At 41.5% G+C, this 14,185-nt stretch overlaps 1 protein-coding gene across 1 annotated transcript in view; it reads right to left on the reverse strand.

Annotated features, from left to right (window-relative positions):
- Window positions 1-14,185, reverse strand: part of vwa8 (von Willebrand factor A domain containing 8) — a 329,616-nt gene that overhangs the window by 203,796 nt on the left and 111,635 nt on the right. The window contains exon 14 of the mRNA XM_080204136.1: window positions 12,281-12,394. Coding sequence (XP_080060262.1) covers window positions 12,281-12,394 — 114 coding nt within the window. The remainder of the gene's footprint in view (window positions 1-12,280; window positions 12,395-14,185) is intronic.

Below are 14,185 nucleotides of genomic sequence, written 5' to 3' on the forward strand. Positions count from 1 at the left end.
TTGCTTTCTGAAAAGAAAGAGGTTACGGAGATAAGAAAGTGGAGCACATCTAAGGAGAATGTTCTTTCAGAGAACTGGTATAGACTTGATGAGTCAAATGGCCTCCTTCTGCGCTATAAGTTTTTTGTGATTCTCTGACAGTGCATCATTGCACAGCACAATTATGAAGGCAGGTGAGGTGCTACCTGGAGGAAGATATTCCAGCATCAGACATCAGAAAATGCTGCCCCTTCAAACAGCTATCCAGCATCCCAGTCGCAACAGCACCCTACAAGATGCAGAGCACTTGCATGATTCTCAGTGGGGTAGCGACTATATGCCTTCAATTTGACAAGGCACCCGGAGGAAACCCACAAGGGGATCCAACACAGCCACACACAATGCATAACCTTGACAGTAAAACAGAAACATGGCACTTGGTACAATGAAGCAAATTAAATACTGCTGCTGTAAATGCACTTAATGATCACTCAGTGATCACTCAGTTGGCTGTGGTACGTGTTCCCAAATAACACTGACATTCGGCATTTTAAGTTAGGGATCCTGGTCTGCATTTTTCCTAACCCTGATATGGTGGTAGAGCACCTGAGCATGACAAGGTCAGACACTTAGCTGCCCAATATTGAGCTGCCTCTTCTTACACTCAACCAGTGTGCCGTCATGGCACAACAGTAACATATATTTTTACACTTCTGCAATATACGTGTATGAACAGTATGGTTACACAGACCATTGTATGATCAATATGATTCCTGAAATATCCACTAGCTCCACCAAAGTGCCCCAGTTTCCTCTTTATATGACAAGTGTTACATGTATGTAAAACACTGGGGAGTACTGAATACAAAAATAAGTCAGCCTGTATTTTTGTAGCTAAAAACAACATTCAGTATTGTTTTAAAATGACAGTATAAAAATAAACACATTAACTTGAAAAATCTTAAATAAAAGGAAAAAATGCAGCTGCTCATTTTTGTTAATGTTTCTTCAGAACAGCCAATAAAATTGGAAAACAGGAAAAGGAAAAAAACAACAGGACACATATGGAACTGGGAATTGACGATTAAAAGAGTAGCGCAATGAGATGGAGGAGTAGGTCAGACCTTGAAAATATACTCTTTAGTTCAAGCACACTGAAACAAGTTTATAAAGGAGCTGGTTGAAGGGTAGAAAACAGCAGGTAATTGTCGAAGGAGTTATGTCAGGGTGATGGGGAGGGACAACTGAGTGGGCTACCCCAGGAATTTGTTTTGGAACATTATAATTTTATACAAATTACTGGGATTCAGAAATCCCATGCAGACTGGTCAAATTTACAGAGGATACAATATTTATGGAGTGGAAGAAGGCAGCTCCAAAATTCCAAAGAGTGGACAGGACAATGGCAGATTAAGTTGAATGCAGGCAATTGTGAAGCACAGCACATGGGAGGGAGGCCGCTGCACACACTGCATGAATGCAGCAGAAATAGCAAAGGATGATGTTGGAAGAGGAATCAATATCCAACATGTCCAACCATATCAAGAAAGCCAACAGAATGTTGCATTACATCACGAACAGAGTACAGTAGCATTCTGGGTGCACCATGCCTCTGGTAGTTTATCCAGCTTAAGCACTGATAGCAGTGGGGCAAACTATGTCACTAGAGGACTGAGGGATTCGGAAAGGTTGCATACATTGGGATGTTTGGCCTTGAAACAAGGCATCTGAAGTAATCTTAGAGGTGTACAAGACAACAAACAACATGGGAATGGTAAATTCTGTGAATTATCTCAACCTAAATCAAGACAGCAGGGCAAAGAGATGCAGTTTCAAATTAGCAAAAAGGCTAATTTAAGGCTACTATCACAAACTTCTCCTTCATGGAATGGGCTCTGAGATAAAGTAATGAGGAAGAAAGCCCAAGAATTATTTCAGATACAGTTGGCTAGCACAGTGAAGGAGAAGGTCAGGTCCTTCTGGAGGGATGAAGTAAAAGCAAGCTTCCTTTTTTACATTTGATTTTTGCTGAAAAAAACATACAGTTGGAGCTTTTTATCCTGCACTCAAAATTTCAAACATCTGAGCAATAGGTAAAGTTAGCCATTTCACAATAGTACAGTACAGTAGCAACACGAGTGGTGTCCATCATGAACAGGATGTTGCCATCAAGCCAACAAGACATTCTGCTGATCACACAAATGAATAATGTGGTATATGAATTTCAGTGCCAGTGTGCAGGTATGCAGAGCACATATTCCAAAGACTGGCAGATTGTATGAAATAGCCAGTCCTTTCAATGGTTCACAATAGATAAGGCACCAACCATATACAACTAGCCTATGCTTGCAAAACTTCGAAACACAGTGTCCAGCATTAGATACGATTCTGTGACTGAACAACATTCGTAAAACAATCCTGAGTGTGTTAAGAATTACACTGACAACCAATTTAAGATTATTAATCTGGCTTGCAGTGTGGCTCACATACACTTGCTAGAAGCAACATACATTAATGCACAGGTCCCCAGGTTTGCAGACAGAAAGAATGTGCAGAATTTTACCAAAATTTTCAGACAGTCAGGTTTTTATTGAAAACCTGTGCGTATGTACCTTCAGGTGCATGGCCAAGTTTTCAGACCAGATTTTCTGGTACTTCATGCAAAAATAACCTGGGGCATGGTTTAGGACCTCATTCTGGTGGGGCGGGCCTGATAGAACCAGGACAGGAATTAAAATCCCGCCATGGACACAGAGGACCACCCCCTCCCCACAAGAATCAGCCTACCTCCACACCAGGAATGTATCAGGGACTCTATCCCCGGCCCTTCCTCCTGCCTTCTTCCAAGCTGTGCTGGGAGCAGTGCCTGGGCACATCACTCCCTCTCTCCAGGGACTATACTTTCCTTGGCATGCCCAGCGGTTCCTTTGGCTGAAACCCATTCTTATAACGCTGTTGCAAACGTTGCCGACATGACATCATGTTGGCAAGGTGTAAATATTCAGTGAGGGGCGATCATGTGGCAGGGAGGGCCATTAATAATATTGAAATGAAAGGCGGGATCCCCGTCATGTCACTGGCAATGTGCACAGCAAACCAGGAGACAAGACCTTCCCAGTGAGAATCTTGTTTCCCAACTCTTTTGAGATTTTGCACCCACATCACCACTTACACTCACAAGAGACTCAGTCTCAAAATTCTGTCCACTTGTACACAAATTCCACCTGCTTCAACTAAACACAATAGTCAACACCCATTCTTGGATGCATTCCCTCGAACAATACCTTGACAAATCAGAGTCAATCTGCTTGGTTTCAATAAAACAAGGCTTGGTAATTAACTGTCTGCCATCTGTTAACTGGTTCATCCTCTGTGACAATGTAGCTATCAATCAGAGTTCACTTGCCAACAAATCAGCACTGTCTTCATATCAAATATAAATTGGTATTCTTGCAAATTGACCTGATGAGCACAAGACAAAGAACTTCGACAAAATGTCTTATTCAGCAGTACTCAAATTCTGTATATCAAATGACTTTTTTTTGTTTATGGTGTCAGCTGGTGAAAGCACATTAATCATCTCAAAAATCAGGAAGGCAAAACAGTGAGGCAGGACTGCAGAGAAAGACTAAGGATGTAACCAGTGGAGTTGACGAGGGGAGCCAGTGGACGTGGTGTATTTGAATTTTCAGAAGGCTTTCGACAAAGTCTCATGTAAGAGGTTCGCGTGTAAAATTAAAGCATATGGGACTGGGGACAGTGTATTGAGATGGATAGAAAACTGTTTGGCAGATAGGAAACAAAAAGTAGGAGTAAATGATTTTTTCCAAATGGCAGACAGTGACTATTGGGCACTGCAGGGATCAACGCTGGGACACCAGCTATTCACGATCTATCTTAATGATTTAGATGAGGGAACTAAATGTGATATCTCTAAATTTGCAGATGACACAAAGTTGGGTGCGAGAGTGAGCTGTGAGGAGGATGCAGAGATCTTTCAGTGTGATTTGGACAAGTTAGGTGAATGGATAAATGAATGGCTGATGCGGTATAATTTAGGTAATCCACTTTGATAGCATGGAAAGGCAGTTTACTATCTGAATGGCCAAAAATTAGGATAGGGAAATGTGCAACGAGTCCTGGATATTCCCATTCACCAGTCACTGAAGGAAAGTATGCAGATACAGCACGCAGCAAAAAAAGGCAAAGGCTAAATATTTTTAAGAAGCGGGTTGATGGGTTCTTGATAAAAGAGGGGATTAAGGGTTATGGGGAGAGGGCGGGAAAGTGGAACTGAGCCACGACAGATCAGCCATGATCTTATTGAATGGCGGGGCAGGCTCGAAGGGCTAGATGGCCTACTCCTGCTCCTATTTCTTATGTTCTTATGTTCTTATGTATGCTGACCTTCATTCCAAGAGGATTCGAGTGCAGGAGCAGGGACATCTTGCTACAATTATACAGGGCCTTGGACCAACACTCCAGGTGTGTCCTTGAGGGGGGAAGGTGGGGACAGGCTAATGAGTTGGATGATCAGCAATGATCAAAATGAATGGCCGAGCAGGCGTGAAGGGCTCAATGGCCTCCTCCTGCTTCTGTTTTGTATGTTTCTATGAAATAATACAGAAAATGATTTTTTTTTTTACCAACTGTTAGGAAAGTGTAAATTACTTTGACACACTCTACATTATCCTTCTCCTCTAAAATCTATTAATAAATACTTCAGATTTATTTTTTCTTAGCTCAGCATTTTTTCCATGGCAACTGCACTTCTAGAACAATTACTACATCAGCCCCTGTTCCACCAGCCAAGGATCATGTGCATCCTTATCTTCACACATAACCAGTCCTGCTCATTAATATTCAAACACTACCAAAAGTTACTATAATTTTTCTTATAATATCTACGCACACCAGATGTCCTGTGAAGTTGTTCATAACACACTGAAGGTTACAATGTTTTGTAACAACAGGGGTGCTATGCCACATAGTTTAATCAGAGCCACTGATTTACAGGGACTGAGTAAGGCACACTGCAATTTTTATTGCATGGAATTTAGAGTTTCTCACTCATAAAATTACACAATAAATGAAAGACCTTCATCATTATTTACTATGTTTTGATCTTAACATTCATGGTAACACAGTGGTTAACACAGCTGCCTCCCAGTGCCAGGGACCTGGATTCGATTCTGGCATTCGGTGACTCTGTGCAGTTTGCTCATTCTCTCCATGTCTGCATTTTTTCATCCGGGTGCTCCAGTTTCCTCCCACTCCAAAGATGTGCAGGTTAGATGGATTGGCCATGGTAAATTGCCCTTTAGTGTCCAAAGTTGTGTCAGTTAGGTGGATTAGCCATGTTAAATGTACAGGGTTATGAGGATAGGGCAGAAAGGAAGGCATGGTTAAGATGCTCTTTCAGAGAGTCGTACAGACTGGATGGGCCAAATGGTCCCTTTCTGCACTATAGAGGTTCTACAGTTCTAATTAAAAACAATGCATCATGCTGCAACTATATTGAGGAATTTGGCAGTTGGAAGTGACTAGCTCACAGTCTGACTGTATAGCTGTCAAGACCAAAACCAATTAAGAACTGATGGGGATCTGGTGGTGCTCTCAAGCAAGTTCTTCAAAGTGAAAATATTTTTGTCTAAATTAATTAAGATAATGAATGAATTCAGATATTATTTAAGTAATTAATTTCCTTTTTATTTTTCAATGCACGTTGCTAAGCACATGTCGCCTTGAGAATATTTGATAGCTCCAAAAGTATTTGTTATCAAATAGCTAACAGCACGCAAAACTTATTCCAAGTTAGAATATTTGATATCAGGTGATGACTATCATTTCTGAGTTCATTAGAATGCAAAATTCATAGAATCCCTACTGAGCATAAAGAGGCCATTCAGCCCATCGAGGCTGCACCAACAACGATTCTACCTGGGCCCTATCACTCTAACCCCATGTACTTACCCTGCTAAATACTCTGACAATAAGGGGCAATTTACTATGGCCAATCCAACTAACAACTGTGGGAGGAAACCGGAGCACCCGGAGGAAACCCGTGCAGACATGGACAGAATGTGCGAACTCCACACAGATCGTAACCCAAGGTTGGAATTGAATCTGGGTTCTTGGCACTGTGAGGCAGCAGGGCTAACCACTGCATCACCATGCTGCTAATACTGAAATTTCCAGGTAGGATAGGCCAGTCTGACATTAGTAGCTGTGAAAATACAATGAGCTATTCTTCAGGACAAAATACAGCACACTTAGAGAACTAGGATCTGACTAAAACAGAGCCAAAATTGCTTTATGAAAGGAAAGTAGTACTTGATAGATCTGCTAAATTTTGAGGTTGTAATTAGCAATGTAGCGAAGGGCAATCAGTGGATGTGGTGCACTCTGAAAGCTTTCAGAGTGAAATTGGGGTCATTGATTAATATGGATTGAGAATTGATTTAAGTATAGAAAAGAGGAGAGAATGGATCACTTTGGGCTGGCTGTCTCTAACTAATGGGATATCAGTGCTTGGCTTTCAGCTATTTACAATCTAAATTAATAACTTAGGTAAGGAGACAGAGTGCAATATATCTGGGTTTGCTGACAATACAGAGTTAGGTCAGAAAAGAAGCTGTGAGGAGGAGGCACGTGGACAGTTAAGTGAGCAGGCACAATCATGGCAGAAGAAATATAATGAGGAGCAGTGTGAAGTAATCCTCTTTAGGAGAAAAACAGGATACTTTGTAGAAAACATGAGACTGGGAAATGCTGGTAATGCAGAGGGTATCACTAAAGACAAGTCATACAAATTAAAGTGCAAAGTACAGCAAATAGTTACAAAGGGATTGAAATACAAGAATGAATAAATCTCACTGCAATTGCTGACACCACATCTGGAGTATTGTGATCTCCTTACTGAAGGAAAGATATACTGTACTTGCCTCAGAGGGAGCTCAGCAAAGGTTCACTGAACTGATTCCTTGGTTGAGGAGTGTCTCATGAGGATAGGTTAATGGACTAGGCTGATGTTCCCAAGAATTTAAAAGACTGAGAGGTGATCTGATTGAAACATTTAACGTTTTTAAGGGACAATATTCAGCTTCTCTTGTAATATCAGGAATAGGTATTATACCTCACACCAGGGCTTCCTTTCATTAAGTCAAAACCACATTATTACATTGCTTAAGATGGTCTCAGTAAAGCTGTAAGAATCCTTTCACGAGCTCACGTGTTTGTACTTTTTAAACGTGTGATCAAATCCTGAAATAATGCCATTACATCAATGTAGGGAACTTGAGCATGTCTATGCAATGAGATCTTCCTGTTAAATCAGTGAGAAACCATGGTTTTCTTTTTTTGCTTGTTTTTATTCCAATTCAATCAAATCAACTCCAATTCAGAACCTCAACAAGTTGAGACATTCTCGATCTAAGCTGACAAGGCATGGCTCTCACCTCCTGTCTTGGGTTTGATCTACATGATCCAAGCTGATTGGAGTCGGCATGGCTCCTCCTCCAAGGCTTGATCTCATTTGCATCTTAGCCAAAAGGCCGAGATTCCGCTTTTTAAAATTGCTTCAGATGAAGCTATAATGTAACCTAATGACTTCAACCAAGCATAGCATGTCAATACTACACTTGATCTTAGCCAAAAGGCCAAGTATGCTCTTGCACTTCATCTCCTGATAGTGGCTTAGGATGGGAAAAAATACAAAAGTTTGAGGACATGGACTGACCCACTCAAGAGCAGCTTCTTCCCTACTGCCATCAGACTTTGGTGTGGACCTACCTTGCACTAAGTTGATCTATCTCTACACCCTAGCTATGACTGTAACACTACATTCTGTACTCTCTTGTTTCCTTCTCTATGGACGGTATGCTTTGTCTGTATAACGTGCAAGAAACAATACTTTTTACTGTATACTAATACATGTGACAATAATAAATCAAATCAAATCAAATCCAGCATGCTAACAGCACAAACCTATTCATTCCGCATCATCTCCTGATATTTGACTGGTACTTTCCCGTGGACAGTTAATAAGGTAATGTTACCACTAGTTCAAAGCCTGGCCTTGCATAGCCAATGCAGAACGATATATAATCCGTGATTATATATCTTATATTCAAGAAGTACATGGCTTGTCAACCGGCTATACTTACTCTTAAACCATTAAATTCACTGTTATTCTGGCATTTGATAAGAAACTTTGACCTCAGGGAACATCTGCTTCTAATTTCAGATTGATTTACAAAGCAAACAATATCTTCAAACCACTGACTCTGAACTGCTATGCTTTAGAGCTCCTGAATGATGACTAAGGAAAAGAGGAGGATTACACCAAGAGTTTAATTTTCTGCTGTACTAACTTTGTGACTTAAATTGGTCTGTGCATTTTCTTTGGTTGAATTTATGATTTTTAATGGCTTGATAGACAAAGAACCAGACTAGGATTAATGCTTGGTGGGATGATAAAAATATATCCGTTGATGAGTGGCTCAATGAAATAACAGGCTCACATCTCTAAAAATATACATGTCCCAACCTGACATGTTTTCTTGCACAGAATATGTGATTTAACATTGAACTCATAAGTAACCCAGCTACTATGTTTAAAACAAAAATAACTTTGTTTATCATGCTCAATATAGCAATTCCTTGCTATTTTTAGGCAATGTGTCAGGATTTTTTCATTCAACATATGATGGGGATAAAAATGGAACTCATTAGTTCTTGCAAAAATCTGAAGCCAAATGCATTACGCTGTAATCGAGAGGGAATTGAACAAAAGTTTTTTATGAAGTGTTTGAAAGAATTTCAAAGGCATTATTTGTCCCTCCCCTTAACCGTTTTCTCTTGTCACGAGTTTTCTGAAAACATTCATCTCTTCCTAATGTAGAGTTTTCATGGGCAGAGTGCATGTTCCTGTGAACTGGTATTTGGTGTATGGTTTCTTGGGAACTGATCTCAGTCTAGTGCATAAGCTTCATAAAGATTAGGTCATTTGGCCCTTTGAATATGGTCATGACTGATCTTCCATCTTAATTTTGTCTTCTTGCACTGTCCTCACATCTTAAACCTGTTAGTATTAATTGATCTGTGGCTGGAACAAACTGAACAGCTCAACAGCTGAACAGGCATAGTGGTTACCACTACTGTCTCACAGCCCAGGGACCCGGATTCAATTCCGGCCTTGGGTCTGCGTGGAGTTTGCACATTCTCCCTGCACCTGTGTGGGTTTCCTCCAGGTCTTCTAGTTTTCCTCCCACATTACAAAGATTTGCAGGTTAGGTTGATTGGCCATTCTAAATTGATCCTTGTGTCAGGGGGACTAGCAAGGTAAATATGTGGAGTTACAGGAATAGGTCTGGGATTGTGGTCAGTGCAGACTCGATGGGCTAAAGGCCTCCTTCTGCACTCTAAGGATTCTATGATTTTATGATCCAAAGATTCATAACCCTTTGAGTGAAGAAATTTCTCCTCATCTCAGTATTCAATGGCCGACCCCTTTTTCTGAAACTGCATTCTAAGATGTAGGCTCACCAACCAGAAGAAACATCATCGCAGCCTCTATCCTATCAAGTTCTTTAAAAAAGTTAAATGCTTCAATTAGGTGCACCTCTCAGGTCCATATAAGCCTAGTCTACTCAATCTGTCCACATTAAACAGTCCTCATCCCATGAATTTGTCCACTGAAACTTTGTTCATTCCCTCAAAACAAGTAATCTATCTTCAATAAGGAGATCACAGTATTCCGTGTGCAGTCTCAGCAAGGCCTTGTACAATTGCAGTAAGATTTCTTCCCTCTTGTACTCCAACCCCTTTTTAATCAGTGCTAAAATACCATTTACGTTCCAAACAATTTGCTGTACTTTGCACGTTAACTTTCTATGATTTGTATACATTGACACCCATGTCCCTCTGAATACCAGCATTTTCAAGTCTCTCTTTCACAAAATTTCCTGCTTTGCTACCAAAGTGGATTACTTCATACTTTCTCTTTCCCTCTTTTCATTCAGCAGACTGCGCTGTGGGTGAAATTTTCCAAAACATGGCCAAGTGTCAAGTTCTGACTGAAAGTTTCACTCCAGATTTTCTGACACTTTGTCAAAAAAGCAGCAGGGCTTGTTTCGCTCCTGAAGGGCAGGACCTAAAGACACTGGCAAGGCTGGCTCCACAGAGATTGGGGCACTGCTTTCCGAAGAGCCCCCTCCCCCATTACAATGCAGGCATTAATCACCCCATTCCCTCTTCTACATAATGGGAAGCCCTCAATTGGGTACACTAGAGACCCCACCCCAACATGGTCATCACGACTGATTTCCGTTTTTGGAAACCTGTAGCAATTTCTGCAGGAATGATGTCACGCTGGCTTGGGGGCGGGGGCAGGGGGGATGGGCGGGGGGGGGGGACATGCAGCAAACACAGAAGGTAGGACATTATGCCGCTTAGGCTTATTTAAATCCATTTAAATTAATGGTAATCAGGTTCATGTCCTCACTAGTCATTAACCCGATTACATCACCGGCAGGTGGGATGGAGATCTCATTCTGTTTTCTTCCCGGTGCAAATCCCATTAAGGCCTTCTCACTCGAGTTTCTGGCCATTATTGGATTTGTGTCTATGGTGAATGGGGTCAGAAAATGGGGACAGTCCCAAAGTTCATCACAGGTCCCAGATGTCTTGCCATCCTTAAACTTGCAGCAGCTATTGCTGCACATATATTCAAAGATGAAAGATGGGGAGTAACAGTCTAACTAACCAAGTACACTACAAGAGTTAGCAGTTACGAGCAGTGCTGGGTCCTCTGCTTTTTATGATTTTTATCAATGACTTGGAAGAAGGGGCTGAAGGGTGGATTAGTAAATTTGCTGACAACACCAAGATTGGTGGAGTAGTGGATGAGGTGGAGGACTCTTGCAGGCTGCAAAGAGGCACTGATAGGATGCAGAGCTGGGCCGAAAAGCGGCAGATGGAGTTTAGCCCAGATAAGTGTGAGGTGATTCATTTTGGTAGGACAAACTTGAATGCAGATTACAGGGTCAACTGCAGGGTTCTAAGGAACGTGGAGGAACAGAGAGATCTTGGGGTTCAGATCTTTGAAGGTTGCCACTCAAGTGGATAGAGCTGTGAAGAAGGCTTATAGTGTGTTAGCGTTTATTAACAAGGGGTTTGAGGTTAAGAGCCCTGGGGTTATGCTGCAAGTATACCGGACATTGGTGAGACCACATTTGGATTACTGTGTTCAGTTCTGGTGACCTCATTATGAGAAGGATGTGGAAGCATTGGAGAGAGTGCAGAGGAGATTTACCAGGATGCTGCCTGGTTTGGAGGGTAGGTCTTATGAGGAAAGGTTGAGGGAGCTGGGGCTTTTCTCTTTGGAGCAGAGGAGGATGAGAGGCAACTTAATAAAGGTTTATAAGATGATGACAGGGATTGACAGAGTGGACGTGCAGAGACTATTTCCTCGGGCGGATGTAGCTGTTACTAGGGGACATAACTATAAGGTTCATGGTAGGAGATATAGGAGGGATGTCCGAGGTAGATTCTTTACTCAGAGAGTGGTTGGGGTGTGGAACAGACTGCTGTGATAGTGGAGTTGGACACTTTAGAAACTTTCAAGCGGTTATTGGATAGGCACATGAAGCACTCCAGAATTATATGGAAGGGGTAGCTTGATCTTGGAATTGGACATAGCTTGGCACAACATTGAGGGCTGAAGGGCCTGTACTGTGCTGTAATGTTCTATGTTTCTATGTAAGATGATCCAATCCAACGAAGCTAAGCCTGTGTAGTTCCAACCCAGTAAGTCTGGCAAACCCATGGGCTACCAGGTGAGTTTCTTTCACAACCAATTAAGAGACCAGGTTTTCCTTCACTTCCTTTCCACCACGATCATTTCACTTGACTTTTTTAATTTTGACAACAACTCTTCGGCCTCAGATGATGCTGGATCATAATAATAGTGAAAATGCTATTCTGACCTGTAAAGCTCTTAATAAACCTAGAATATCTTACCTCAGAGTACATCTATGATAAGTGACATCATAAGGAAATGGTTCATTTTTCTGATTTGGAAGACCCAACCATCCATCCTAAATTTGTATTCCAACAATCATTATCACAGGCATGACAACCTGTTCCTACTTGAAATAATTTGATTACAATAATCATAAAAAATAAACTTTTAAAAATGTTTTTAACCTTTGGAAAATCCTGCTACACAAAAATAATTTATGGCATAAGTGAAAAGTGCTTAAATTCATGCTCAACCTTGTGTTATAACCTGTGCCAATACCTCTGTTGAAGATCTTCATCGGAAAGAGAAAGCATCTTTTTCAGTTCTTGATATCGATCTGCCCTGAGTAAGCGGGAGCCATTATAAAGCGTCAATTCCCGGTCATGAATAAGCCTATTAAAGAAAATCAAGTCAATAAATCAATCTGCAGCACCAGCAACAGACAATAATTTAAAAAAAGGGTCTGCTTTACATTATCATCTATAATAGTCATGCAGGAGAATTGGTTTCCAATGGCAGGAGGGTGACAATCGGCTTTAATACAAATGGCAAAAGAAGCAGGAGGGCGATGAAGAGAATAAATTATTACCTGGAATGCACTGTCTGAAGGGTATAATCACAAAACACAGGAGCAGAAGCAGGCCATTTGGCCCATAAAGTATGTTATATCATTCAATGAGATCATGACTAATCTGAAATTCTTCAACTCCATTTTACTGCCTTATCCCCATAATCTTTGATTCCCTTACTGATTAAAAATGTTTATTTCAACTTGATGCAGCCTCTACAGCCGTCTCCAGTACAGAATTCTATGGATTCACTACCCTCTGAGAGAAGGCATTCCCCCTCATCTCTATTTTAATGGGGTGACCTCATAGCCTGATATTAATGAAGCAGTGGAAGCAGATTCAATCGCAACCTTAGAAAAGGAACTGGGTAACTACTTGAGAAGGAAACACTCCCTTCCAGAAAATTTTGACCTAATTCTTCATTCAACAGCATTCATACGCACTCATTTATGACATGTAAATTCAAAAGCGACCACGTATTAAGGTAAGATTCTAGTGATGAAATGACATCACTAGTGATCAACTGACACAAAATAAAATCATACAATGCTCAAACAACATCAGTTGTGATGACCCAGCATCATTTAAGTGCTCAGAAGCCATTCAGCTGTCTAAGATCAAGCATGATGTGGGTATGCCGACGTTGGACTGGCGTAAACACAGTAAAAAGTCTGACAACACCAGGTTTTAGTCCAACCTATTTATTTGATAATATACTCACAAGCTTTCGAGGGGACTGCCTCTTTGTCAGGTGAATGGAGAGTTCTGGCCTCAGACAGAGCATATAAAGCACAGACAGTTTAGAGATTACTGATTAGAATGCGAATCCTTACACCTAACCTGCTGTTCAAGACCTGAAGTGGCTGATAATGTGAGTGGAAGGAGCACTGATCACAGTTTAAAGAGATGTGTATTGTCTCCAGACAGTACAGTAAGTGAGGTTTTGCAAACCCAGGCAAGTCACGGGGGTTACAGATAGTGCGACATGAACCCAAGATCCCTGTTGAGACCGTCCTCATGTGTGCGGAACTTGGCTATCAGTCTCTGTTCAGCGACTCTGCGCTGTCGTGTGTCGTGAAGGCCGCCTTGGAGAATGCTTACCCGAAGGTCAGAGGCTGAATGCCCGTGACCACTGAAGTGTTCGCCAACAGGAAGGGAACAGTCTTGCCTGGTGACTGTCGAGCGATGTTCATTCATCATGCACAGGTTCGAATAAGACTTCTTCACTGCACAGAATCTTCAACCGATGCTGTACACTAGATACATCGATGACATTTTCTTCCTTTGGCCTCATGGTGAACAATCACTGAAACAACTATATGATGATATCAACAAATTCCACCCCACCATCAGACTCACCATGGACTATTCCCCAGAATCAGTTGCATTCTTGGACACACGCATCTCCATTAAGGACGGTCACCTCAGCACCTCACTGTACCGCAAGCCCACAGACAATCTCACAATGCTCCACTTCTCCAGTTTCCACCCTAAACATGTTAAAGAAGCTATTCCCTATGGACAAGCCCTCCGTATACACAGGATTTGCTCAGATGAGGAGGATCGTGACAGACACCTCCAGACCCTGAAAGATGCCCTCATAAGAACAGGATAT

The sequence above is a fragment of the Carcharhinus amblyrhynchos genome, chromosome 15 (assembly GCF_965287045.1).
Source record: "Carcharhinus amblyrhynchos chromosome 15, sCarAmb.v2.hapA, whole genome shotgun sequence".
In the NCBI taxonomy this organism is placed as follows: Eukaryota; Metazoa; Chordata; class Chondrichthyes; order Carcharhiniformes; family Carcharhinidae; genus Carcharhinus; species Carcharhinus amblyrhynchos.